Source organism: Anguilla rostrata, chromosome 16, assembly GCF_018555375.3.
Source record: "Anguilla rostrata isolate EN2019 chromosome 16, ASM1855537v3, whole genome shotgun sequence".
NCBI classification, from domain to species: domain Eukaryota; kingdom Metazoa; phylum Chordata; class Actinopteri; order Anguilliformes; family Anguillidae; genus Anguilla; species Anguilla rostrata.
In genome coordinates this window covers 23,576,799-23,604,422 of record NC_057948.1, presented here as the reverse complement: position 1 = coordinate 23,604,422, position 27,624 = coordinate 23,576,799, and the positions used below count along the sequence as shown (strand labels likewise).

The following is a 27,624-nucleotide window of genomic DNA, read 5'->3' as shown; positions in this document are numbered from 1 at the left end:
TACAATATTTATTTCAACTGTAGATCATAATGCATGGGAGCCCAGAATCCAGCTGCATGACTTTTGTCACCTTCCCAACATGCTCACTTCACACCTCTCCTCATCTCGCTTCACTGGCTACCCACTTCCATTCACATCAAGTTCAAAACCTTGTTACTAGCCTACAGGACAGCTCCACAATTCATCTTCTACTGATTTTTCAGAAGGAACCGTGTCAAAGGCAATATTAGCATTTTAGCATGGAATTCTGAGAGAAATACAAATAATAATAATAATAAAATAATAATAATAATCATCATCATCATTATTATTATTATTATTATTATTATTAATAATAATAATAATAATAACAACTACATATCCACTCAGGGCTCTACGTTAACACTTTTTCTCAGCTGAACAATTTAGGAGCTCACTAAAGCATCCTAGTAGCAGCCTGATATCAGACAGAATTGTCAACTCGTTGCACTCCATTTCCATCTTCAGTGGCCGGATTCAAAGGTCTGGACCCAGGCAATCCCAGTAGTAAACAGGCTCCAAAATTATTTTTCCACATAGCACAAATCTGAAATGGGAGCACTGTAGAATCCTGCCACTGTAGAATAAAGCACACACAACCAATGACAGAGCACACGACCTAAGGAACGCCCTGTAGCGCAGAAGAACGGGAAGTTTTTACTTCGATTCCCAGAGGTCTTTGCGCAACTACATGCCATAGAAGGGGGAGGTTTCTTCTGTCAGAACTTCGGGGAAGTTGGCAGGTATGCAATTCTACATTGTGTTTTACCTTGATTAAAGCTGAAGTTTAACTTGAACACCGTATAAAGAAATACTTAACCTAACGTCAAAGCGTAACATTGCGGATCATTTCAGTGGAAAATGCGTGTACTCAATCGGTTGTTTAATTTCGTTATTAAGTTACTTAACCATTACATCTTGCTAGCTAGGTTGGCTAACCTTGTTGAACCTTCCTGTTCGAGTAAAGTTAAATTCGCCGAATCTTTGATGTTCATGTAATATTTTTAGTATACCTAGTTTATCGGGCGTTCACCAAGAAGTATGCACGCCCGTTTCTACAAATTAACGTTAAATTATTCAGAAACCTGTAGCTAGCGGTTGCAAGCCCTTGGACATTGACTTCGACTAGATGAGGGTATTCTACTATTCAAGCGTACTTTAACGCAACATCAGGAAATTGAAAGATAGCCAACGACAAGTGTTTAATGAGGAATAGTCAACTATACAAACTTATTTCATTGGCTGAATTTCCGCTTGCTTCGACATTTTTCCGCATGTGGTCTTCACGCAGATCGTACATGCTACATTGCTAAATTAAGGATCATCTAATTAAACTTTAGAAAAACCAGCGCCTAGCTATTCATCGAACTGCTGTCGCTGCACCAGTCACATCTAATCCAGCACCGGAATGCGAGCGAATTGATCATATTTTACGTACACGTTGGAACCCAGAAGAATGCTGAAGATAAAAACACGCTGAATTCTGATAGTTGTATATTTCTATGCTCCAATTTAGCGGAGTTAAGCGTTAAAAACGTTTGATATGAAACTGACCTTAATTCCGTATGCCATATGCATGAAGAGGTCCGATAACAGAATAATTCTCTGAATCGCACCTGTCCGTATTGCAGTTAGCGTATAATTCTGCCTTTAGTGCTTCACATGCTGAATTAATAACCTAATATTGTCAGAGGATCTTAAAACTTTTTTTCTAAATATTACGATTATTGTATATCGAAAGTTGTGGAAATTGGCTTTATAGGTCAGGTGATATGGTGTGTCTTTATGTTTTTCATAAGAAATAGAATGAACATCAAGGCACCCTACCCCACAGAAACTGACTGTAAAAATCATACTCTGCAAACAGACTGCACCTGGGAGCAAGGTTTTGTTTTTTAGAACGCTTTTAATACATCCAGTGTTTTCAGAGGGGAAAGTTGTGGTTCTGGTGCGTTGTGCAAAGCAGTTGAAGGGCTGCTGGCCTGCATTTCCTGTTCTGTGGGTGTGCTGTGCAGTGTCTCGCTGCAATGGGACTGGCTGTTACCTCCTCTTCAAGCCACATGTTTGCTGACTTATCTAAAAAGGTTCTGCAATGTCTAAGAAAAGTCTACAGACTGTATGTGCATCTAGGCAAGTCGTTCACTCCTTGTCCCACAAGAGCATCTCTGCAGAGAAAATGTAATTACTGCCAAGTGCCTACAAACTGCAACCTATGACGTGTCATACATGCCATGCATGCTTTTTGTTTTTAGCCGTGAAATGAGATTTGCTTGAAAAGTGGCGGAAGTTAACTCTGGTCTCCAGAGAGGTCCTGCTTTCATGCTTTAGAATGATCTGAACCAAGCTTACTATAAAAGAAACTACTGCTTATCGTATTAGTCATTTTGAAAAATGAAAAGATTTTAAGGGTTTTATTAAGGTTGCAACATGAATTATAAAGCTATAGCCTATATTTGGAACTGTTTGTATATTTTGTATATACAGATGTTGGTTGTTTAAATGTTTAATTGAAATTTGTCTGTCACGTTTCTTTTTTATTAGTCTTCTCTAGGTCTGGTTTTACATGATATGGTGACTCTCCTCATCGGTTAAATGCGTGACTGACAGACATGTGACAGAGGAACGCCTTCCTGTATTTTCTGAGATAAAAACAGAAGAGAAAAATAAATGTCACTTGCTTCTACTTCCCTTTTGTGGCCGCATAATCATAGTTGACATGGGACAGAACCAGTGTTAATTTTGACAACACATTTTGATTTTAGTCATAGTCTTCTGACTAAACTGCATTTTAGTTTTAGTCACATTATAGTCATTTGATAGTTAGTTTTAGTCTAGTTTTAGTTGACAAAATGTAGTTTCAGTTAACAAAAAGTAAGTGTTAGTCTAATTCTAAAGCAACATTTTCAGTTTTCTTTTCACTAGAATGTTCTTAGTGAAATAATAAATGACTGACCTTCATATACGGATGCTGCCATCATAATTTCTTCCAAGAGTCTCATAATTCTAATCTAATTTAAATCATAGACCAAATCTGGCTCTATACAGAGCTGATTTCTTCAAATTTGATAAGGCAACTTTATCTTATGACGAAAAAGCAACTTACAGTTTATTTAAATTCGAGGGAGTACAAGCCCAGCGAGAGAATCAAAACAACCAAAGGGTATTTGATATTGTAAATATTTTGGTATTGAAAAATGTACTAATGAGTTCAAGTAGTTACATCCATCATGGTATAGCATCACACTATTAACAGACAGATAATATAGAATACCATGAAGAAAAAGAAAACAGACACAGAAAATATTTAATTAAATCTCCAATGACTTTAACAAACAGCAAACACCTGGCAGCATCAAATAAGCTTGTGCTAGACGTACGAGTCACAGGACCAATGAACTACATAATACAGTTCAGTGCACAGGACGCTTTACATTACACCTGTTACAAGTTTCAACCAGTAGATGTAGAGCTCGACCCCCACAGAAATGGCTAACAGACTGTAACTATAATGTCCTTTGCCTATCAATCTTAACATCAAGGTTATGTCTATTCCACTCCATGTAACGGCACAACTCAATACACCACGATCAAGCTAGCTGTTATGTATTAACATGAAAAACTGGCTGAGGCAGGGATATTGTTTGACGTGGGTTCATGTTTACCTGCCTGATCACCGTCTCTTTCCCAGTGAGAACGTCATCTTATCGATATCAACTCTGCACCATCGCATGCAGGTTAATGATTGGGTGAAAGATACAGATAATGTGAACCAAGCTTCACCTCCATACATTGTGACTGGATCCCATCATATCTTTACGATGCATTGTACAGATTTTGCAAACTGTTCTACACAGAATTCCACATAACGTAATTGTCCAGTTGTCTGTTGATGACATTTTTGTCTCATTTTGTTTTTGATGAAGTTAGTAGTTGTTAGTAGGTTTCCTCTAAAGTTTTGTCAATGAAGGTGGGTTTTATGTAGTTATAGTTTTGTTTTCATCATGGACCAAATGTCCTTGACAAACATTTTTAGCCATAGTTTTCTTAAATGAAATTAACATTAGGCTGAACCAGATAATGGAAGTCTCTCTTACATTTGTTGCTGATATTCAGAATGGGTTTAATAGCTTGCATTATTACACAAAATCCATTTATACAACTAGGTATTCACCCACAAATATATTTATACATCAGCGTGTCACTGGGTATTTATTGAAGTGATGCACAAGCACCTGGATCAAGGGAGAAACAGTATCCTGGGAATCAAGCCTACAACCTTCTAGAGACAGGCTCAGTTCCCAAGCATCTACAGGCCACATTACGTCTGTTCATAAATTTTCAGCAGTGCTGATATAGGGTACCTGGCATGAGTGAAATGTTCTCCGTGCTGAAACATTATGGCTTAGCTAATGCTTCAGCTGAACTACGAGTATCAATACACTGTATTGAGTGGAATAATTATGTTTGGAATCTGATTATGAAATTAGCCTTCCTTTCTCCCCTCTGAGGTATGTAGTAATAAGGACTTGTCTTGTGACTGAAACTCATTGACTGAAACCTACATTTCTGCTTCCAGGTCTTTTGCTGATCGGTGAAGAGGCACCAAAGCCAGCTGGTTATTTTTCAGCATCCTTCAAACGATTAGTAGGCTGGGTTTTTGTCCCAGGTTGGGCGGATGCGATAAAAACCGTGGGTGAGCACTTGTGGCATTGCTTGGAGCTCGACAGGAAGACGAGTGTGAGGGCTCCACCCTGAGGAAGTGGAACGGCAGCGCTATCTGGCCGTGCAGACACCGACGCGGCATGACTGAGCTGTGGATCTGCTTCACCTGCTGCATCGCAGAGCAGCCGCAGCCGGTGAGCACACTTAATGGAATCAGACATGCACAGAGCAACCGGTGAATGCACTTAATGCATTCAGACATGCACAGAGCAGCTGGTGAATGTGCTTAATGCATTCAGACATGCATAGAGCAGCTGGTGAATGTGCTTAATGCATTCAGACATGCACAGAGCAGCTGGTGAATGCACTTAATGCATTCAGACATGTACAGAGTAGCCAATTAATGCATGTAATGCATTCAGACATGCATAGAGCACCCGGTGTATGCGCTTAATGCATTCAGACATGCAAAGAGCACCCAGTGAATGCGCTTAATGCATTCAGACATGCACAGAGCAACCGGTGAATGCACTTAATGCATTCAGACATGCATAGACCAACCGGTGAATGCGCTTAAAGCATTCAGACATGCACAGAGCAGCCAGTGAATGCGCTTAATGCATTCAGACATGCACAGAGCTGCTAAAGAATGTACTTAATGCATTCGGACATTTACAGAGTAGCCAATTAATGCATGTAATGCATTCAGACATTAGGTGAGCCTGACCCAATTATTACATCCTCTCCAGTGTGGTATTATATGGGTCTAGTTTGTGAGAGGGGTTCAAATCTCTTCTCCAAAAGGTGCTACTAGTTGTCAGAGAGAGCAATGCCTATCCTTTGATCAGTAGTGATGACGATGAAATTATCATGTCACATTTAGAGTTAACATAAGAATGGGAATTACACACTGGCAAAAACCCAGTCTTCACTGAATAAACATCGATATGCTGACAAAACAAGTGCAAAAACAAAGTGTGCCCTGGTGCACAAAAATATACATACAAAATACAGTAAATTACCACAAGTATCTGGACATTCCTTGGTCTGGGGCTGTTGTTCATGGTTTGGGTTAGATCCCTTACTTCCAGTGAGGCAAATCTTAATGCTACCATATACAGTCACATTCTACACAACTGTGCTTCCCAAACAGTTTGGTGGAGGCCCTTTCCTGTTTCAGCATGACAATGCCCCCGTGCACACAGCGAGGTTCATATAAGAATGGTTTAGGCAAGAATGGTGTGGAAGAACTTGACTAGCCTGCACAGAGCCCTGACCTCAACCCCATCCAAAACCTATGGGATCGATCGGAAAGCCAACTGCGAGCCAGGCCTAATCACCAATCAGTGCCCAACCTCACTAATGCTCTTCTGGCTGAATGGAAGCAAATCCCAGCAGCAATGATCCAACATCTAGTACAGGGGTCTCAAACTCCAGTCCCAGAGGGCTCAATCAGCAGCCAATCATGGCCTTGGGAACAAGGTGTACAGACTATTTAGCCAATCAATTACCTAAACTAAGCACTTAAGTGCAGGAACACATCAAAAACCAGCAGAGACAGCAGCCCTCCAGGATTTGAGTTTGAGATCCCTGGTCTAGTATAAAGCCTTCCCAGAAGAGTGGAGGTTGTTATAGCAGCAAAAGGATGAGATGTTGGATGCCAGGTGTCCACATACTTTTGGCCATATAGTGTAGATCGGTGTACTCTTTGCACTTGCAGGTCATTTTGAATAGTTTTTGAATAATATTCTGAGTTAACAAAAATGAAGATAACAATAAACAATAAAAAATATTTTAAACACTAGCTTAGGAACAGTGGCCTGAATGAGCCTTAAGGGAATGTATCTCCAGGTAAACATGCTTCCACTTAAACCATGTAAATTTGTGGTGTCTGTGGTGTCTCTCAGCATTTGTCACAGAAGTAGATATGCACATTGGATGTTTGCATGCCCCTGGATTTAAAAGGAGTGTTTACTCGAGTTCCTGGCAGTAGGACCTGCTTTGTGTAATGCATTTTTCCATCTCTTTCAACTGCAGAAGAGACGGCGGCGAATAGACCGTTCCATGATTGGGGAGCCCACAAACTTTGTCCACACAACCCATGTGGGCTCAGGGGACATGGGGATGGGACTGAGAGCAGTAAGTACTGTGAACCACTGGGCCCAGCCTATCCTCTGCCACTGCAGAGCTGAACCAGGCTGGCTCAGTATAGCCATTTTCCCACTGCAGAGCTGAACCAGGCTGGCTCAGTATAGCCATTTTCCCACTGCAGAGCTGAACCAGGCTGGCTCAGTATAGCCATTTTCCTACTGCAGAGCTGAACCAGGCTGGCTCACTATACTGTTCATATCAGATTAGTGCCAAATGTAGTCTGTCAGTGTTTCCTGACTGGAACATGAGGAAGGGTATATTGTGTTTAATTAACAAGCATTGTTAATTCAAGTATAAATACAGCGTTTAAAAAGTATTAACCTCTAAAGCTTCCATGAATTCGTTTTCTGGTATATAGATTTGAGCACTGGTTTTTCTTTTGAAGGTGGACGTTCTGCAGGATCAGATGAAGTCTAAGGGTGGCTATGGAAACGGAGGGACTGAGAATGCTCCAGAGTGACCAGGTGAGATCCATTACTGTAGACATTCACTCTTTCAGGTGTTTATCTGAGCTCTTTTTTTTACAAGAAAAGAAGTGCCACCAGGTGCCTAGTTCTTATACTAATTAGGATTTTAGGTCAGTGATGCGCTCTGTACCCTGGTATCAACTTCTGCCAGAGGACTGCCCTTCTAGCACAGTGAAATTGTCCAGCCTGTGCTAGCATTATGAGACTAATTCCAGACTCTGGGGCTTATCAGTGCACAATGTAGTAGTGTTTTTGGGAGATATGCTCAACTTTACTGTGACATTTAGAATGTGAACACAAGATTAAGCACTGTGTTATTTCCCTGTTTTGGAGAAATGATCATAGTGGCCTAGTTCTGATTAAGCATGAATTGCCTTGACATTTAATATTACATAGCAACATTTTTTTGTCTTTTATGGAACTGATTAATGCATTCTGCAATGACTTCTGTACGCTATGTACAGAAACCTATGAAGCTAAAAGATGCAATTCAGATCATTATCCTTAAATGTTTTGAAGTGAAAATGAATATAGACTGAATTGTACATAATTTAATTTGTGTAAATTGATTTTTTGTGTTTTTGCCCCCCAGAGTTGGTGAAACAGTCTACATTTTCTGAAACCTGTGTACAGTGAACTCCCTTCTGCTCTTCAGAAGATATATCTTTTAAGTAGATATTTTACTAAAAGGCAAACAAACATTCAGAGCAACATATACTGTATAAATCAGTGATATTGAATGAATATGTAAATAATTCCATAGGTAGAGCACGGTTGTACCTCAAAATTTTGGCTGCAGATATGATAACAGCACAAATTTGAGATGGAGTATGAAAGTGGCATATATTAATGAACGCTTGATGGAGTCATAAATGGCCAGTATAGTGTAGAGTGTGTGAAGATTTCAGTCCCAGCCAGGATCTAGCTGTTGTTCAGGTTTTAATTCTTGAACATCTGTATCTTTAAAGAATGTGTTCGTCATATGGTGGCAGGGCCACTTCTGACTTTGTGGGATGCATTTTTTGTGAAGCACAGTTTTGGAAAAAAAAACAAGTGTTTGAAGATATTTTTAAAAGCATTTTTACAAAATAGAGGTAGACATGTGCCCCATGATGTTGTAGAGAATCACCTATCTTGCTGTCACAGGTCTCAGGCTTGATTTACTTCTTTGTTTTATTCAATGTATACTTTGTTTTTCCCGGTAAACTTGAAAAATGTTCAACACACACTGTAATGTCGGGATTAATGTATCAATTTTCAGACACTGAAGTACCCAAGATTTGACTGCATTTCTGTATATTTTGTTCTTGTGGGGATATTTCTTGGTCTTCTTTCATAATAAAATTATTTTTCAAAATGTAATAAAAATGTGCATTTAACATTATTCTTTCCACATAATCAAATCTCAGGTTGGGCACTGCCACTTTATCCTTGAATAATGTATGTAAGCTTAATTGCTTCTGTAGAATATATAGGAACATATGGTAAAATGTGAACCGAGCAGGCCGCTCCAGATAAAAGGTGTTTGTTAAGCAAATAAATACTGTTATGTCTATTATTATACTTCAGCTTAAAAGGTATATTTATTTTGTTGTACTGAGCCAGGATGGGAAAATTTAAACTTTAGAGGGGACAGAAATAAGGAAATTTGAGGATTTTTATTTTATGTTTTGGGGGGGGGGGGTTCGGGTGAGATTTGTCCCCATCTACGTTCATAGCCCTGAGCATACCATGAAAGGCATTTCATTCAGGAATTTAAGATAAGAAAATAACCATGTTGAAATTATTCTGCTGTTCCTACAGTACTTTCAAATAGTGACCTTTTCTCCACTTGAGATTGATCTGTTTGATGAGCTGTGTGACAATGGTGACGTTTCTGTCTAAAAGGGGTATAAGTTTTACCTGGTTTTCCACCGCTGGCGTTTCAGTGCACCTCGGGGAAATTCTCGGGGAATTTCCTTCAAGTACGCGTGGAGAGTTAATGTTCACTTTCAGTTTGGACACTTCTATAGGCAATTTTATTTCTAAAACGAGAGCACATGACATCCCTGTTAGCAAAACGGTTAATGAAGCATCTAAAAACAATATAATTCTGATAAACCCGCGACGTACACACTGTAAGTGCAGTTGAACTAAAAGATTGATCATCTGACAGCTTCCCTGCTGACATTGACTGTTAGTGTTACACATTGGCAAACGGAAGAGGAAATGAAACAGTGCGCAAGCAAACTACAAGTATGAAGCTAGAGTGTGCTGCTCTCTCGTGTATCACCATGAAGCTAACGCTAGCCAACGGTGAACAGGGCAAAATTGAAACCTTGATTCAGTAGCTGGATTACATTACTGATAAGTTAGTCTACTGTGTCAACATAGTGTTTTTCACACATCAAACGTTCGATTGCAAGCTGAATGTACGAACATGTTCCGGTTAATGACGCCTGTTTTACTTCTATGCTACATTTACATGTCTCAGGTAAGTTGGTGAACGTTACGATAGCTAGCCTAAAAAAGTTATATACGACCGAATTACTGGAGCTACAAGAGCTATAGCTACCACCAATAATCGTTTCAATTTCAAAGACTCTTTGGAGGCGCTATCAACAGCGAGCGATTGTTAGCCAAGTTCACTAAGCAATGCGCCTTCCACAAGTAGTTAAATCACTGATCTAACACTATTTGTTCTGTACAGTGTAGCCCCACTTTAAATAAGTGTAACGTACAACTTTACAGCGTATACATTTGATATAGCCAACAACACTTCCTTAGCAAAATAGCTAATGTTAGGTGGTTTCCCATACATACGTAGCCAGAAATTTACTAGTGGCCAAAAAGATGTCATTTTTAAAAAGCAGTTAAGAAATCATTGCTGATCTATTTTTTGTGGCGCTAATGTTACTGCACAAAAGCAGTAACATTAGCAACAGTAAATTTGTTTTAAAATTTAACAGTGATCTTGTACATGTTACAAGGTTATTCACTGAAATTCAATGCCTTTCAGGTGCAATCTGAACAAGGATTCCTGTACATCTCCAGTGGACCCTCACACAAAGAGTATTGTATCACTTACAGTTCATCATGGACAAATCTGTCAGAGTCTCTCGGGGATGCTGTAAGTTAATTCAGTGTTGAACTAAAAGGTTGTTCAATCTGCCAAGCTGTTGGAGGGCATTCAATTGATTTTTTTATTGATACTATTTTATCAGAGAACTTAACTGGACTATGTTACTTCATTTAGGTCATTCTGTGAGTGTTTAATTTTGAACTGCAACAAAATGATAAGATACCATGACCAAACACAATACCTCAAATTCTCACCCAGATGTTACCAGTAAGAGGCTGGATATACAACAATGTAGTTTTTAGCCTAGACTTGTGGTGGGGACCTCAGTCTTTTGCTGAAGTTTCCGTTTGTCCATCTGTCCTATGCAGGTGGAGTATCCATTAGTGAACTTGACCTCCTCGACCCTCTGCAATATTTCGGAGCCGGGTCCTGTTGTGCTGAAGGGGAAGGCGGTGGTAGTGATGAGAGGGGGATGCGAATTTGTCCAAAAAGCAGTGATGGCCCAGGACCTTGGAGCAACTACCATTCTCATCGCAAGCAAAACGCCCCTGGTCTGTGTTATTCATGCATACAGTTTGCATTTGATGCTAACGTAATCAATTGTGCTGTATGAGTTCTCGCATTTCTGCTGCACGTATTGTTTACTGTGCTCCAGTGTGGGGGTGTATAATTAATTTCCTGTTTTTCAGGTCACCCCCTCTTCCAATGATACGGATCACAGGGAAGTTAAGATTCCTTTGGCCCTCATGAGATACAGAGACACTGAGGATGCACTAGAGGTGACGCTTCTGAAGCACACGCGCACACAAATCCTCCCAAGCGAGAACAGACGACAGCGCGGGCGTGAACGGTGTGCCGTCTGAAAGATTTCCAATATGAGAGTTTTATGGAGCTGCTGGCTGCCTCCTCTTACTAAGTCACTGGCTGCACCCCATTGTCTGGGATTGAATCCTTGGTCATGTCAGTGCCTATTAAGGATGGTATTAATGAAAGGACTATTGGACTTTGCAGACAGCCAGTAATAGTTATGACCAGGGAGGGATGGTTTTTCCACAGTATTGGCTGAATCACATTGTGCACTGGCAATCTCCTTGTTGACGGTGCTCCAGTAGCCTGTCTGGGCCGGCTGTGCATATAAAGCATATTTGTCCGTGCAGTGACTGCACAGTTCAGTTGGTGGACTGTGGAGTAGAAAGTAAATGCAGCCAGGCTACCAGCATGCACATAATCTGCCCTCTACCAAACAGATAGAGCAATTTTCAGCGATAAGACTGGCCTTAGAATACAACTGGACGTTTATAATTTGGAGAAAGTGGGAATTAATACCAAGTTTAAAAAATGGATTCAGAGATGTCTGTTTTTTATATTTAAAATGGTTAACTTCATTATTCAGTGGATTGTCATTGCTGTCCCATCAGATGTTTCCGGAAGGAATGTCGGTGAAGCTGTATGCTCCCTCTGCACCCCGGTTTGACGTCAGTATCCTGGTCATGTTAGCAGTTGGTGTCTTCACTGTTGCTATGGGAGGCTACTGGAGTGGCACAGCTGAAAGGTGAAATGGGCCACGCCCACCTCAAACTCACTAGGCACTGCACCCTAAAGCAAACATTTATGAATCAAAAAAGAGTTTTATAATCAAGAGTGATGGGAAACTGAGGCTTTGTGAGCCCCAGATGAACGCTGGGGCTATCCTGTGCTATCCCATGGATCTGTGAAGAGCCAGGCCATTTGATTTGTTCATATGAGTGACTGACAGTGGAAGCTCCACCCACAGTCAGTGTCACAAATTCTCCTCTGTCTCATCACAAGTGAGTGGTTTCGGTTCCTCCTCTGCTGTTGAACACCTGGAGCCTACTCCAGACTCTTTTAAATGCAAGTCAGTTGCCAAAAATTATTAGCATGTTGGACAGGGTGTGCCTCCGTAGATGTATTAGAGGTATTTTCAGACAGATTGAATTACTAAAGGTTATGCTGTGCATTTTAAAAAAGAAGAGTCGCGCTGACCAAGGTCGATGTGCTTGTCTCCTCAGGGATGCTCTGTGCACTTCTTCTGCTTTCCCCCCTGCTATGGGGGAAGGTGGGGAGGGCAGCCGGGAGGGCAGCCGGGAGGCCAGGGCTCATGGCGGAGACCTCGCCGTTTCCTCCCCTGTCAAAGTCGTCATCTTCGTGGTGTTCATGAGCGCCATGCTGGTTCTGATGTTTTTCTTCTACAAATGGCTGGGTGAGCATTGGGCGATTGTGACCAATCGTCTCTTTTATTAGCCGGAAAACACATTGCCAAGCCCTGCCTCTGTGGTTTTTTTTGCAGTCTACGTGATCATCGTGGTGTTCTGCCTGGCCTCTGCGTTGGCTTTGTACAGCTGTCTGAATGCACTGTTGGAGAAACTGGGGTGCACAAACAGCAGGTATGTGGGGCTCCAGTTTTCACTGTAGACAACATATCTGGACGAGAATTGGGAGTAAACCACTACACCGGGAAAACTATTCAGATAAATTTCACTAGGAAAAGTTTCTTAGACTCTGACTGTCAGTGGTTGAATCTGTTTGGGAAAAGCTCAAAATTAAAGATGAAACAAAATAGTTTTTTTTTTTTTTTTTACCTGCATACCTTGTGATCCAGTTTGGCTCCATGGGCATGCCAGTGCTGACTGTAGCTTGCAGTTTGCAGGCTGGCACGACTGGCTGTAGTGTCATCAAAGGAAGAATTCAGTATTCTGTGGGGGGGCCTTCCTGTTGGTCTCCTGTGGCCTGAGCTAGTGTTTGCCTCTATTTCCCAGCATCCCCTGTCTAGGTGAACGTGCATCCGGGATTGTGAGGGCTGTGGTTTTGGCTGCTGTCTGCATTTCCGTGGCTGTGGTCTGGGGCGTGTACCGGAACGAGGACAGGTACAGACGGACCTGCTTTCTGTTTCAGACCTGCTCGCTGAAGCATGCGTACAGGAATGGATAGGGGTGGTTTTTTTTTAAAGTTTTTTTTTTTTTTTTTAGAAACATGGCTGGTTTCAAGAAAATACAGCTTTCTGTTTGAACTGCATTGTTAGAATTTTGAAAGACTGGTATTTTAAAGTGGCCCCTTACAATGTGTGTACTGCTGTGGCTCATTCTCAAATTTCTGTGTAATTTTGACTTATCTGGAATTCTAGATGTATTAAAATGAGTTCCACACAACAGTTCAAGACCTCAGCTGTTACGTAACGTAGTTACACTTCCTCCTTTAATCTTCCTCTTATCATTGCTTACTGCACCTTTTGCTCCAGATGGATCTGGGTTCTGCAAGATCTGCTCGGTATGGCATTTTGTATAAACTTCATGAAGACCATCACTGTCTCCAACTTCAAGGTAAAACCCCACAGGTTTTTGTGGGTGTGGCCAAAGGGATACTTAAAGGACATTATTTACAGATGATTTTTTTTTTTTTGCTTTCAGGCAATTTAGCTGGCACCCTGTCATGAAAACAACAGATGTATAATTTGGGCTAGTAATACAAATTGCTGTATATTACTGCATATTTACAAAACATTTGCAATCTGATAATAAAAAAAAAATAGCAAAATAAAGGCGTGCATATTTCAGTTAGACATGGCATAGACATGAGGACTGGGCCCTTTCCACACTAGGAATTGAACCTACAACCTTTAGGTGACAAACTGTGTTCTGTAATCCCTCTGCCCTGACACTGACACTGTGGGCCCACCTCAGGCTGCTCCCTGCTGATCTGGGCAAGGCCTTCCCAAGTGACCGTGTAACCTCTAGTGGCAGATTCTGCAATGCCCGAAACTGGGGTATGGACACACAGGATGACCTCTGACCCTTGTCTCTCTATCCGCCTCTCAGATCTGCGTCATCCTGCTGAGCCTCCTGCTCGTGTACGATGTCTTCTTTGTTTTCATCACCCCTTTATTCACCACGGTGAGTCTGCCTCAGCATTCACACATGGTCCACTTTCATTCCAAGGGTTTTTCAAATTTTCCAGACTGACTTCTATTTACTCTGAAGGGAGAACCTGAGTGCAGTCATCTTTATGGAGGTCAAAAGTGGTTCTCTAAATGTGGACTATAAATAACATGTACATCTTTATATTTAATAATTAAATTATACTGAGGGAACTCAGAATAGAAATATCAACCTAATATACCTTATCAATTCCTATAATGAAGATTTAAAGGGGTAGTTCACCCAAAAATGAAATTGTGGTATGTTTCCACTTATCCAGGGCTAGTATCTGTTCAGCCAGATAGTTTCACTGAAATGGGTCTAATTGACTAAATATTCGCTGCAGCTCAAGCTGATAAAACGGACTTTCAATCTTCATGTGTCTTCAAAGCTCCAAAAACGTACATTTTCAACAGTAACGTCTCTTTCCAAATGTAATCCCACGGTTACACATGAACATCCACAGACCTTAATTTCTGCACAATGTCATAAAACCACTACTTAGTACACCAACCATGTAGGCTATATGTGCAAATTCTAGTGCAGGGGGAATAGTATGAAACTTGAGTGGTGGTGACATGATGTGATGGAATACAACCGTTAATTGTAGTTTCAATATAACAACTTAACAAATTACTTTATTAAAGTACACAACAGCTTTGAAATTCATGGTTGAAATATTAACATGTGTAATTTATGTCATAGAAATTACACCTGTTAATATCTCAGCCATGAATTTCAATGATGTTATGTGCTTTAATAAAGTAAGTTGCTAACAAGTTGGTCTCTTGAAACTACAAAAGGTGTAAATCTTTGCTTTGTGCTTTGAGGCCACACGAAGACGGACCTTCAAAGTCTGATTTTTCAGAGCAAGCTGCAACAAATAACTAGAAACCTTGTCATATTTATGCAAAACTATCTGGATGAATAGATACTACACTGGCTAAGTGGAAATATACCTTCATTTCATTTTCTGTGAACCGGCCCTTTAATAAAGTCTACCCAGGAAATGAAAATTCTGAATATTAATACCATATAGCCATGGAATTCATATTAATTCTGCAGGATGTTGCCTTCCACAGAATGGACAGAGTATCATGGTTCAGGTGGCAGTTGGCACCGGTTCGGATGAAAAGGTAAAATATTTCAAGAACAGATTTGTATGAAGTTATAGTTGTTTCCCGAATGTTCATCAGAATTTGAAAATGTGTTTATTTTTCCTATTCAATGACTAGTCGAATTTCTGATCTAAATCTGACAGCTCTTAAAAAGCAGTGGTGTCAAACTACTGTCCTAGAGGGCCACAGTATTTGTGATTCCTCAGCAGCCAATTAAAGCCTTGAGAACTATGTAGCATGTGTACCGTTTAGCCAATCAATGACAGACACTGACACAGACACTGTGGCCCTCAAGTTTGACACCCCCGAAATCGAAATTAATGATGCTAAAATATGACAACAGTGTATTACGGTCACAGAGTAATGTGGGGACAATGCAATATTGCAAAAGTGTAAAGTGAGGACTGTGTAGTAATAGTGTGATATTGTGACGGTGTAATGCACTGTGGAAAGTGGTCATAGTGCAATGCAGGGACTGTGTAAGGTGGTGATAGTGTAATGTGGGAACTGTGTTTTCTAGCTTCCCATGGTCATGAAGGTCCCCAGATTTTCATCCTGGAAACAGGATGCCTGTGGGATTCAATTTTCCATCCTGGGCTTTGGGGACCTGATTGTGCCAGGTGAGTGTAGTACGATTACTCTGGGCCATCACACTGGCCACTGTCTCTGAACTAACGAACATGATCATGTTTCCATGCAGGTTTGGTGGTGGCCTACTGTCACAGGTTTGATGTATGGACTAACAGCACAAAGAAGATCTACTTCATTTCCTGCACCATAGGTACAGTACACAGGAAATAAATAAACGCACAGGCTCAAAGAAGCACATCCAACATGGTCAGCTCCATAATGTTTGGGACAAAGACTTGTTTTTCTTGATTAGGCTCTGTACTCCACAATTCCAGATTTGTAATCAGACAATTCACATGTGGAAATTGCAGCACTTATTATACGTACGATAGAGTCATTATTCTGACCAGCAAAGCTTCCACTGACTGAAGAAATGCAGTCTCAGGTAGGTGTACCTACCTCTGCTGCAGCTGGCTGTTAATAGTTAATCTCTTTCTGTAACACACTGAGGTTGGAAAATAAGAGAGGCTCAGTTAAAGATCTTGCTGATGTTGTATTTAAAGCATCACTCCCATCTGCCCAGTTTTCCTGATGTTACCATGGCATTTCGGCTTTAAAAAAAAAATTCCTGTGACTATGGCTTCTGTAGAGATCATTTCCAAAGTTGAACCGAATCAAGAACTAGGCTATACCTTACAAGCACCATTTCTCAAGACAGTCAAGGTTGTCAGTAGGGTACTCGGTAAGCTATTGAAAACAGTCAGGTCAGCAAGCTGAACCTACAGTACAAGCTGTGGTTCAAACACTTGCACAAAGAAATGGACGGAGACAAGTATAGACAAGTAGGAAGACAGGAGGACAGGGCCACAGGAATCTCTCAAGTGAGAGTAGATTGATTTAATTTATTTAGGTATATTTACATTGATTATATCGCTTTGCAACTCATTTGTGTGGGCTAATAGCCAGACAAAAATCCGCATCTGCATTTATCTTCATTATGGTGAGAATTCTTACAGTAGGTCATTAACTGTAGAGGTCTTTGTTGGCCTACCAGGTCATTATCAATTATTAAGCTCACCAGTGCTCTCTTTCTTCTTAATTATGTTCCAAACAGTTGATTTTGGTAAGCTAATGGCTCTTAATGTTTTTTCTTATGCCTCATAATGGCTTCCTTGTCTTTCACTGGCAGAACTCTGTTCCTCTTTTTCAAAAACAACAATAACAGACCAAAGGCAATCAAAAGCCTGGAACCATGACTAGATACTGAAAACGGTCTTATACCTGCATGAATTAAGAAACGGAACACACCTGACTAATCAGAAGCACCTGGGAACCCATTTGTCCCAAACATTATGGTGCCCTGAAATGGGAGGGGTATGTATAAAAAAAGGGTTGTAATTTCTACATGGTGAAACCAAATTGTATTAAAAAAAATACCCTTAAATAAAAGCTGAGAATCTGCACTTTAACCACATGTGAATTGTTTGATTACAAGTTTTAAATTGTGGAGTACAAAACCAAATCAAGAAAAAAATGTTTATCGCAAACATTATGGACCTCACTAACTTGTATGAGTCCGTGGAACTGATCATGTAGTACAGACCCCTGGTGTGTTATGGACCAGTTCTGATACAGTTCTGGAGTGTACGTTTCTTTACTGTGAATGGGAGGAGCAGCTAGGGGTCCTGTCTGACTGCTCCGGCTGTCACTCTCCTGTCCCCAGGCTACCTCTCAGGTCTGATCTGCACCTTCATCATCATGATCCTGAGCGGAATGGCTCAGCCCGCCCTTCTGTACCTGGTACCATTCACCCTGCTCACCTGCACCGCCGTCGCCTGTCACAAGCACCAGCTCAAACCCTTCTGGACCGGAACCAGGATCGGGTATGAGGTAAGAGCGGGGGAGGCACTAGGCACGTCTGAAATCATGTCTGAACATTCAGCACGATCTCTCAGCTCTAGCAGTCTCAATGCACTGTTGGCACTTCACCCAAATCCTTCCATGAAAGCACAAAGGGGCTGGATTCACAAAACGTCTTTTAACAAATAAATTAAGGTGTTCATTTTTTTGTTTTCTTAAAAACTGTGATTGTGAAGGAAGACAACAAATGCACTGTTTACGTGCAAGTCACATTTTAATTGTAGTGACTAATATTTTCAGATTTTTCAGAAGTCAAGTTTGAATTCGTAATGAAGTTCTACAGGTTAGCATCAGAACAGGACAGTCTGTCGATCAGTGATGATTTAACTTAACTTCCTCCAGGTGTTGGACTCTTCGAGGGACCCACTGTTACAGGGTATGCTTTTGCCTCATTGGTGGAGATGGGGATAAAACAGGGGAAGCAACCCTGGTCTTGGGGTGCCAGAGATGTTCCTGGCTCTTGCCCCTTCAAAACGCATAATTACATGATTTTATTAATTATCAGTTTTAATGAACCCAGGTGATCATGTGATGGATCACTATTTAGACTGAATATTCAGGCTCAGACTCCTAATAATCCATGAAACTCTTCAGGTCGAGCTCAGCTGGAACAAAAACACCTCAGTCTCTCCAGGACCAGGGTTGCCTGCCCCCGGGCTAAAGCGACCATTCCCTGTCCCTGCCTGTCCTCTGCATTTCCCTCACTTCCTGCCTGACTCACATCCCCTCAGCATCTTTCACTCATAACAACGGCAGCATTTCCCCAAACTGCACAAAAAAATCATTTTAATTTAACATTTAAATGACCATTCTTTATTTAAACAACTTTCTTCCACATTTTTATTTTTTGCTCAATTTGAATTTTGGTAACTGTACACCTGTTCCATAATGGCAACATCCTCTCTCAGGGTACTATTGCTGATAGAAACCTTCCCTCCCTGGACAATACGATGGCCAATTGTGCATCACTCTGTGGAACTCCTAACCAATGGCATGGTTAGGATGTGGCTCAGAGACCCAGTGCTTTATTAATAAAATACTAAGAAACTTCAGTATGCATTCACTCCAAAGGGGAGCATGTTGCTCAGTGCTGTAGTTTTGCCAACGCACCACTGGATGTCATCATCACACCCAAAATGTCTTTTTTTGTGCCGTTTCATGTAATCATAATTACAAGGCTATGCACAGTCTTAAAGACAGATGGAGATGCATCACCATCAGCAGAAGTACTTAAATACAGGAAACTGAATTCAATGAACGATGCTTCCGTCTGGAAAATTACACAGAATTTAAAGACTGCAATCATTATTTTCCTGCTTTTTAAGTGTTCACTAAGCCATTTGTTAAAGATGCATGCTTACATTTTCCAATATTTTTAAACAGGAAAGTAACACAAAGTTGCTGTTTGTGTAAAGTGTGCCATTTCTATAGATTCTGTACATTTTAGCTTGTGTATCCGTTTTGTAAGGACATTCACTTCAGTTACCCTCTGACTGGCAGCCCACAACACAGATACACTGCTAATCGTTTAAAATGTAAATCTCCAGGTCACTGCGTAACATGGTCTCAAAATGACCGGTACCAAATACTCATAGTTGGCAGTAAAATAACTGTTGCTTTCCGTCTACGCATCCCAATTTCAAATCTATGCTCAATTAAACAGGCTTAATAGCATGACATTTGTTTTCAACGGTTCCTTATGTATAATATCTATTTTTAAACGTGATTACTTTGCACAGGGTCTATAAATTAATCCAATTACATGGTGAAAGGAAATTAATCAAATCACAGCGGAGCGGAAATTAATCTTTTTTTGTTGCTATCCAATTTTTCTGACAACACCTTTGATTTCGCCTTCATCTGAAAATGTTGCTTTTTTCATCCACTTTAACTTGGTGACCTCGCTCAAATAATGTCACATCACCATAAACCAGCATGTCATGCAACTTGCAGTGGCGGTGTTGAGGTGCTGGTCGTGTGCGGGAACTGTGCTGTGTTGGAAATGTGTTGGGGTTTGTTTTGCTTCAAACATTGTGTTGTGTTTTCATTTGTTAACCACATTGTGTCTGACAGTTTCCATTTTTAGACCAAACCCCTGTCATGATGTCCGATGGCATGCTCACTGTGTGTCTCTTACTCATTCTAAAATTGCAGAGAGGTGGGGGTGTCATTAATATTACTGTGGACTGCTAAATGTGTTAAACTTTAGATTGCTCTGAGTAGCCAGGTGTTTTCTTCCATGTGTAACGGCTTGTCAGGGCCCTGGGAATGTGGGAATTCTGGATACACCCTGGCAAGATTTGAAGTAGACCAGCAGATATTTTTGGTTTGCGGAATTCTGTGTTGATTTGTGGATGTTTCTGATCTTGTCGAGTGATTGTCTTTCCATTTCTCATCCCTCTTCTTTTCTACTTTCTCTCTCCTTACTCTCCACCCCCCATATCTCTCTCTCAGATGAAGGACAGGAGTACGAGCCAATACAAAGCAGGTGATGAAGTTTACAAGTGATCCAGAACATAACTCCTGGATGAATGTCTTTTTTTTACCTTAATTAAACATTTTCCACAAAGGAAATGTTGGTCTTAACAGATGACAATAACACATTAAAAGGTTTCCTATCTAGAGATTTTTATTTCTGTTTAAGCTTTTCAATTTCAACTGCTTTATGAGGATACTGAGAAATATATTCATCTGGAATATAATTTGCTGCCTATTGAGATATATAATTATGGAAAGACTGGTTAGTGCTTGTGTAGTAGTATGTGTGTGTGTGCGTATGCGTGCATGTTCTTGTTTGTTGTCTATGACTGACAAGCTGATGAAGCTTTGTTTTCCGATATGAATGGTTATTCTGGAAGGGAAACTGTAACTGATTTTGAATGTTTTTGTTTTATTAATTTGGAATCTCACTGACTGTTATAATTAAAACATTTTTACTGACAGTATTTGGTTGTTTGGGCTTTATTTACCTGGATTTAATATCATTTCATACAATATGCACTTCTATGATCAATGGCCTGCACTTCACATTTGAACAACCACCAGAAACACGGAGTTCTTTCAAACACAGTGTCCTTTGTTTTAATTAATCTGTGAAGTAGATTGTCTAATATTCCTGGAAGATAAGCTTATTACTGCCCAGTGACATGCAGTTCTGCTTCCAAAGGTACTGTACAAACTGTACAAATGGGATTCCCAAAGTGAAACCTACCATGTAAGAATATACAAAACAAATAAAAAGTTACAATTTACAATACAATCGCAAAGTATTATGCAGAAGTAGTAGTAAGTGGTAGCCTAGTATTTACATGCACAGTTTTGTGTCCAGACAAACTAAGATCTGCTTTCAGGAAATACTCTTAAATTGTGACACAATTATTAGAAAGCATAGACTATACACAATGTTCGTCAAAACTACAAGTTAAGCAATAAATATATATTAATTGAGCCAGTTGGCAACTTTTACGCGAATTACCAATTAAGCCAATGGAAAATAGTCTACTGGTGGAGCGTTTTGGTGTACATTCTTCTTTAAAAAATGTTTTAACAGTTTGATTAAATTAACAAAATGAATGGTATAAATACAAAATATAACGCAAAATCCGTTATAGTTGAACACAACGCGCACGCCAGTTAGCCCGAATCCTGCCTGTCCGTTTTCTGCGTGTACAAAGCGGCTAAAAGTCCATTATGAGCCTCCTTCCTCAGTTATTTCTTGTACTAATCCATAATTTGTCTTCCCACTGGATCACCATCTCGAAAGCTCCACCCGACCCATGTGACAACCTGCGGTTTCCAGCAGGTGTTGTCTGGACTGACTCGCAGCATCAGTTCGGAGTTGCACAATTATGAAAAGGGTACTTTCCGCTGGAGTGGAGGCAGATCACCTCAAAGTTAACCGGGCTTTCTCTCCAAGGCTAACCGATAGCACCGCTGATAGATGGCTAAAAGCCACGGAACAGCTCTCCCTGAGTCTGACCGGTGAAAAGAATGGTAAGGACGGCGCAATAGTGGCATCAGTTCGTCGGGAACTGGTCACGGCTAAGGTTAGGCTAATGTAAGGTAGCTATAGTCGTTATCCAGTGCAGTCAGCCAAATCAATTTGTCTGGAGCCGGTAAACAGATGAGCACTGATTGAGAGCTGCCACAGCAATGAAATACAAGAGTGCCTTCCAATGATCCAAGTCTACTGGCGTTCCTCATTGCCTTAGATTGTAATTAATTTAAATGTTTAAAATGACACTTAGCTGATGCATTCTACGGGATGGCTACCTAGGTTTCTGGTGAAAAAATATTTGTTGTAGGTTAAAAGCACAAATGTACGATGATGAGTGAACATTCTTATTCGACATAATTACAATGGGTTAAATCTGAAAAATTGGGTTTGCGCTATGTTTATGTGAAGAGTCGTGTTCATTCTTTATGTTTGTGTGGTGAAGGTCTAGCATGGGTTAAATACTGTGTCCCGTTTGTGGTAGTTAGCTTTTTAGCCTATAGTTCGGTGTGGATTTACTCACTTCCAATTATTGTGTCTTAGTTTCAAGCTGTCAAATATGCTCTCAATGCTCTTATCAAATGCACAGAATATGTGCTCGCCGCGTGCAGCAGAACGGCGTGCAGTTGTCGAGACAGTGCTGCAATAATTTGGGGAAGTGGTTAGCCATTCGTTAAAAAATAAAAATATCTACCTTACACTTGGACACAAAGTCGACGTGCAACCACAATATAAAATAAGCATTACTCATGGTGATCTTGTTTCGCAGGCAATGTATTGGCATGTGTGGTCCGACTCGCAACCCGCTCGCGATCGCCTTTCAGACAGCGCGTCTGGTTATTAAGTTTGAACTGAGCTGCTGAATTACAAAGATTGTGGTACCGTAGGCTATAGCATATCACACTGAGTGACTGGCAATGAGTTCTTTAAAATCTCGGTGAAAGTGCTGTTTTAATTCAGATGTACATATGTGTACTGCCATGAGGTCTGGAAAGATAAAAAATGACACAGTACATAGGCTCATATAAAATGGCAAAATGACAGAAACTCTTTGTTTGGCTAGATCACAAGATTTTGAAGCCATTCGTGTTGAAGATAAATTATCTCAGTGGCTTGTGTTGATGTGTCCACGTCGAAGAATTCAGAATAAATGCATCTTTGGGTGGGCACTTTGCTGTAATTTAAGTTGCAGCAGGGGTTCCACCACTTTTTCATAAGGAGTCCAACCAGTTATTTTAAGTCTGGTCTGTCATGTCTTGTGGTTTGCAGTGTGCAAGTGTGTGCCGTCACCATTAGCAACTCGTCATTTTTAAGACTCTCACATGCATCAGCTTATTCCTGCTGTTGGCCCTCAAGGAGGCCAGAGGCAACAGCATGCTAGTTTCACAAGTGTGCAATGTGATGCTTTGAAATGAGAGCAGCTGAATGAATAAATGCAGTATTTTCAGGTACAGGTGTGCAAATGAGCACACACTCCTGCAAATCACTTCCTGCCAGACATTTCTACCTTTTGGCTCCACAGTCCACCCAGCAACCTTCTGCAGGATGAAGCTACTGACGCCCTTATACAGGGCATTTGTACTGAAAGATGAAATGGAATCCAGACTGTTGAGCACACCCCTGCAGAACTGGTCTGGTTATAGTCATTCTTACACATTTTTTGGTATATGGCTCTTTCCAGCATGATTTATTGGTGCCATTTGTCCAAACAGCTTTTTCCTCTAGGTTTGCATTTTTTCCAGAGAACAACCTTATAAGGCTCTGGAGTGCCTCGCTGTTGTCATAGCAACAAGTAAATTATGAATTCAGAAGGCGACGGACGGGCAGACGTGACGTGCTCACCGCTCTTGTGCTTTCCACTCTCAATGATGAGGAGGAATAAGCTGGATTTCACTGTCTGAGAGTCCAGACTTCAGATTCAATCTAGCCGCAATGTGCTTACCTTCGAGTCATGAATTTAGGCAGATGGGGGGGATATTTTTTCAATATTTTTCCCAAATTTCAAGTCAGTGCTCTATAACTTCATTACCATCAGCGTTACATCAGCATTGCAATGTTCATTTAAGGACATTCTAGTCACATATTTGTGATCTCACACTTTAAGGGTTAAACAATGTTTTTGGCTGGACCGCAACAGCGGGGCCAGCCCTACAAACGCGAATGTCTGCGACTGAGTGACTGAGTGATGAAGTTACACCATTGGTCGGCCGGATGAAGTGTGTCAGGTCCAGCCATATACTAGGTTTTGACCTGGTCTTGTTTGTTTATTTCAGAGACGGTCAAGCCCAAGCCTACAGTTTTGTGTTGGTTAAATACGACACACACAATTCAGGGCAAAGGGTGTCGAAGTTTGGCCGAATACTGACTGTAGTGTGCCTATACTGTCACTCAATCTCAGCGGTATTATTATATTACTGTACCCGTCTTCTTATTTCACTGTCACAAAGAAATATTTATCAAACCTCTCAATTTCATCTGTTAGTTCACAGCTACTTTAGTGATTAAGCCACTTTAAATTTGTCCCCTTCTCTCATAGTATTGCATTATCTGTACCTCTTTCTTGTTCTCTCTCTTGTTGTCCATCTGATCCGATACAGATTAACCACCAGTGCAACTACAGCTTCCGGACCAGTTGTTAATTTTTTAACTGAAAAATGTTTATTTTAAATTTCCATTCCTGTGTAGACTTTGAGCCTTAAGCAATTGAGTTGAGTGGAAATGAACAATATAGACTGAGGGTGAGCGGTTTGGACAGTAAAGGAGATGCCTGAACATCTCCTGCTATGTTCCTGTACGCTTCCTTATCACATAAGGACGAGGAGGAGGAGCTCGAGGTACACGCTGAACATTTACCTTTTACTTTAGGTTTTAGTAGCTTTGATTGAAGCAGCACTACATGACTCAATGTATACGGCTGTAAAAAATATTCTCTTTTTTTATTTGTTCTTTACAGGTATGTCTAGTGGCAGCTGGGGAGAGATGGATTCATGTGCTAATTTGCAATACAGATTACCGTAACAGTAATCTGTGCTGGCAGGTTCATTAGCCTGCTTTGATGTAGTAGTTTTACTGTATGAAGGGTACGGCAATCATGTGTAATACAGGTTCTCTGGACAGTGTAAGACTGTGGAATGCAGGTTTTAAATCCAAATGATTTTCCTGCAGCTTTAACCCCCATATAAGATTTAGCCTAAGAGCACAAAGGCATTGGGGTTTGAGATTTTAATTACAAAATTCTTTGAGTTAAAACCCCACTTGCTGGGTTACAGTAAGCTTGTAAATGTAATAAAGTTCAAGGGATATTGTGGGCTGTTATTGATTTCTTAAGTATATTTTTGTGTGTGTGTGTGTGTGTGTGTGTGTGTGTGATTTTCTTGAACTTAAAGCTTATGTAAACTTGGACAAACATTTTCTTGTTAAGTTTTCCCAATGTAATAAAATATATAAGTGTGCATATTTATAGCATTTCCCTTCTTTTCCAGTCCCAGAAATCCTGGATAGAAAGCACTTTCACCAAGAGGGAATGTGTGTACATACTTCCAATCTCAAAAGATCCTCACAGGTAAGTGTTTGTGCCACGCAAGGAAGAACTGCCCTGGAAAAGACACAGGGAAGCACTGACACAGGAGAAATCCAGAAGAGGGGAAAGTGTAATAATGTTCGCGAATGTTTATAATTTGAGTTTCAGAGTTAGGTCGGTCAGTACTGCTTGTGGAGAGGTAGTTCACAAGAAATGTCTCTGTGCTTTCTTACAGGACTGAAAAACCCTACTCCCTATCTTGCTGATAAAAACACAGCCATTTCCGTTTAGTTATCCTTTGCTCACGGGTTTACTCTCCGGTTATTCTTTGATCAGACAAGAGCGCACACAGTACACTCTCTCTCACTGGAGGAATTTTTCCTTTCAGCAATTATTTTCCAGTGAAATCGGTGTTCTTGTAAATTAATTAGCCAGTAATTTCTATCAGTATCTAACCACAAAGCAAGTGAAGAGTTTCTAAAAAAAACTAAATGAATTATCTTAAACAACTAAATAAATAAAAGCCTAGAAAAAGCCTGGCACTGGTAAACACCCCAGCAGTGCAAGGTCGTGTACAAATGTCATTCTGCTCCATAAATTCATCAATAGTCTTGAAAAGATCTCATAGGCTACCCAGGGCAATCTTTTGAACAATGATCAGTAGTTTACCCGCTACATGTAGGCTATATTTTGGAGCACGGAATTTAGCCTGTTTGAAGTTTTCTGGAAGCATCTATGAAACTGTGGAAATATAACACCAGGGGAAATGATTACGCCTGGTCCACACCGCTTACCTCGCCTGTGCGTGACGGCTACCTCGCCGAACTGCTGCGGCTCGCATGCATGTGTCAAAAAAAAACTGCTCTTTTGTTTGAGAACCTGCATTCGGGTAGTTGACCGTACGCAAAGCGAACCAAATATTCTTCTGAATAACTTAAATATAGGTCTGCACATATGAATGTCCACCGCAGCAAAGCTTTGTTCAGTTTAATGGGTGTACACCTTTGTGTCCTTGTAAATTCTGAATTTAAATTCTGAACATTAAAACCATGCTTGACGATATAGAGTGAACTGGAAACTCTCCCTGACCCTCTCTGTATTCAGCGGAACTAGATGGATCTCCGAAGTTGGAAACTTTCCAAATGTGGCAATGAGTAAACTTTAACGTCAGTTGTTTTTACCAGGACGGTTTATATTCTATTCGAATCACAAAACATCCATTATGATCACAGATACATGCTTAATGCTAATGATTTACTTTGACAGTATTATGCATATTAAAATTTGATAAACGAATCACATTTAATTACCAACATTAAACAGATAATGCTCTCGATTCGCAGGTGGCTCGACAAATTGGATGAGTTTTCTCTGGCGGCAGGCACTTTTTTCGGCTTGATTAGTTAACCAGCTAATAGTTCGCTAGCTAACTGGCAACAAGCTAAGTAAGTACATTTACCAAGTATCTTTGCCAGCACCAGCCAAACATGCAATGAACCCCTGCGGCAAATAGGATTCCACAAGGCAACCAGGATAACAATTCCACAAAATCACACGTCAAACAAAACTGTTCAGCTAGGACGCGACCACACTTGAGCACATTCTTCTTGCGAAATGTGTGTTTTCAGCACAGTCAATAAAGCTTGAATAAAAGGTGAAATAAATGCACTGAATACAAGTTGAACCTATATACGTTAAAAGTAAGCCAGCGGCACAAACTATGAAAGTTAATAACAAAATGTGCTTGCCTACCGTAAAAAGAACTGGTGAGCGTCTTTTCTCAGTTCACTCGAGTTGATTAATTCGTTTGCCTTCAGCTACAAAATTAATCTCAGCAAATCAGATTTCACAGGTAGTCAAAGACAAGACACTGGTAGCTGTGATTGGGCACGTACAAAAATGCACTCACTATTATTGGGTGCGGGTGTCTGGTGGAGGGAAAAGGTTAAACCTATTAAACCGACTGTTCGTCGGTCACTTTGATATTAGCGCAATGTAGGGTTACATTAGTCGTAGCCCACATTTCTCTGAACACTGTCTTCAAGCGGGATTAGGGTTGAAATGAAAACCCACATGACAGTTCAGCTGTGTGAAATTTTGGCAGGACACGAGAGAACTATCCCCTCTTTGCATTAAATTCCCAAGTTTCCAGATTCCCAAGACTGTTATTGATTTGCCAGAAAGGCATGACTCGATTTAAATTTTTCTTTC

General features: G+C 40.6%; 3 protein-coding genes and 1 long non-coding RNA gene across 8 annotated transcripts in view; 3 read left to right on the top strand and 1 right to left on the bottom strand.

The window, feature by feature from the left end:
- Nucleotides 1-316: 316 nt before the first annotated feature.
- LOC135242276 (uncharacterized) lies at nt 317-27,316 on the bottom strand. Its single transcript, XR_010326294.1, has 4 exons — nt 27,166-27,316; nt 12,968-13,073; nt 9,201-9,322; nt 317-595 (listed from the first exon to the last, which is right to left on the bottom strand). It is a non-coding gene; the product is annotated as an uncharacterized LOC135242276 (long non-coding RNA).
- On the top strand, nt 608-8,666 carry LOC135242275 (CDC42 small effector protein 2-like). Its single transcript, XM_064313286.1, has 5 exons — nt 608-761; nt 4,595-4,874; nt 6,718-6,819; nt 7,217-7,295; nt 7,891-8,666. The coding sequence occupies exons 2-4, from the start codon at nt 4,821-4,823 to the stop codon at nt 7,289-7,291; spliced, it is 231 nt and encodes a 76-aa protein (XP_064169356.1). The 5' UTR covers nt 608-761; nt 4,595-4,820; the 3' UTR covers nt 7,292-7,295; nt 7,891-8,666.
- Nucleotides 9,494-20,844, top strand: LOC135242266 (signal peptide peptidase-like 2A). Of its 2 annotated transcripts, XM_064313269.1 has the most exons (16): nt 9,495-9,771; nt 10,297-10,407; nt 10,728-10,910; nt 11,049-11,138; nt 11,778-11,911; nt 12,390-12,580; nt 12,668-12,764; nt 13,137-13,244; nt 13,616-13,697; nt 14,193-14,267; nt 15,374-15,427; nt 15,930-16,029; nt 16,110-16,190; nt 17,703-17,869; nt 18,242-18,275; nt 20,354-20,844. In XM_064313269.1, the coding sequence occupies exons 1-16, from the start codon at nt 9,718-9,720 to the stop codon at nt 20,389-20,391; spliced, it is 1,599 nt and encodes a 532-aa protein (XP_064169339.1). In that variant the 5' UTR covers nt 9,495-9,717; the 3' UTR covers nt 20,392-20,844. The 2 variants fall into 2 exon arrangements, with proteins under 2 accessions (XP_064169340.1, XP_064169339.1); XM_064313270.1 differs by lacking the exon at nt 18,242-18,275 and having other exon boundaries at nt 9,494-9,771.
- LOC135242260 (transient receptor potential cation channel subfamily M member 7-like) overlaps nt 21,551-27,624 on the top strand; it is a 29,379-nt gene continuing 23,305 nt past the window's right edge. Inside the window, exons 1-2 of one of the 4 annotated variants that reach the window (XM_064313259.1) lie at nt 21,551-21,892; nt 25,376-25,455. In XM_064313259.1, the coding sequence (XP_064169329.1) occupies nt 21,890-21,892; nt 25,376-25,455 (83 nt within the window). In that variant the 5' untranslated portion in view covers nt 21,551-21,889. Of the gene's footprint in view, nt 21,893-23,745; nt 24,728-25,375; nt 25,456-27,624 lie in introns of those variants that run through there. The other 3 variants (XM_064313260.1, XM_064313257.1, XM_064313258.1) reach the window with 3 other exon arrangements.

What these genes read in the sequence shown, in the direction of transcription:
- LOC135242266 (XM_064313269.1), top strand. Translation starts at nt 9,718, where the DNA reads ATGTTCCGGTTAATGACGCCTGTTTTACTTCTATGCTACATTTACATG. An exon ending in TCACCCCTTTATTCACCACG is followed by an intron (nt 14,268 to 15,373) that starts GTGAGTCTGCCT and finishes TGCCTTCCACAG; the next exon opens with AATGGACAGAGTATCATGGT. An exon ending in GCACCGGTTCGGATGAAAAG is followed by an intron (nt 15,428 to 15,929) that starts GTAAAATATTTC and finishes TGTGTTTTCTAG; the next exon opens with CTTCCCATGGTCATGAAGGT.
- LOC135242275 (XM_064313286.1), top strand. Translation starts at nt 4,821, where the DNA reads ATGACTGAGCTGTGGATCTGCTTCACCTGCTGCATCGCAGAGCAGCCG. An exon ending in TCGCAGAGCAGCCGCAGCCG is followed by an intron (nt 4,875 to 6,717) that starts GTGAGCACACTT and finishes TTTCAACTGCAG; the next exon opens with AAGAGACGGCGGCGAATAGA. An exon ending in TGGGGATGGGACTGAGAGCA is followed by an intron (nt 6,820 to 7,216) that starts GTAAGTACTGTG and finishes TTTCTTTTGAAG; the next exon opens with GTGGACGTTCTGCAGGATCA.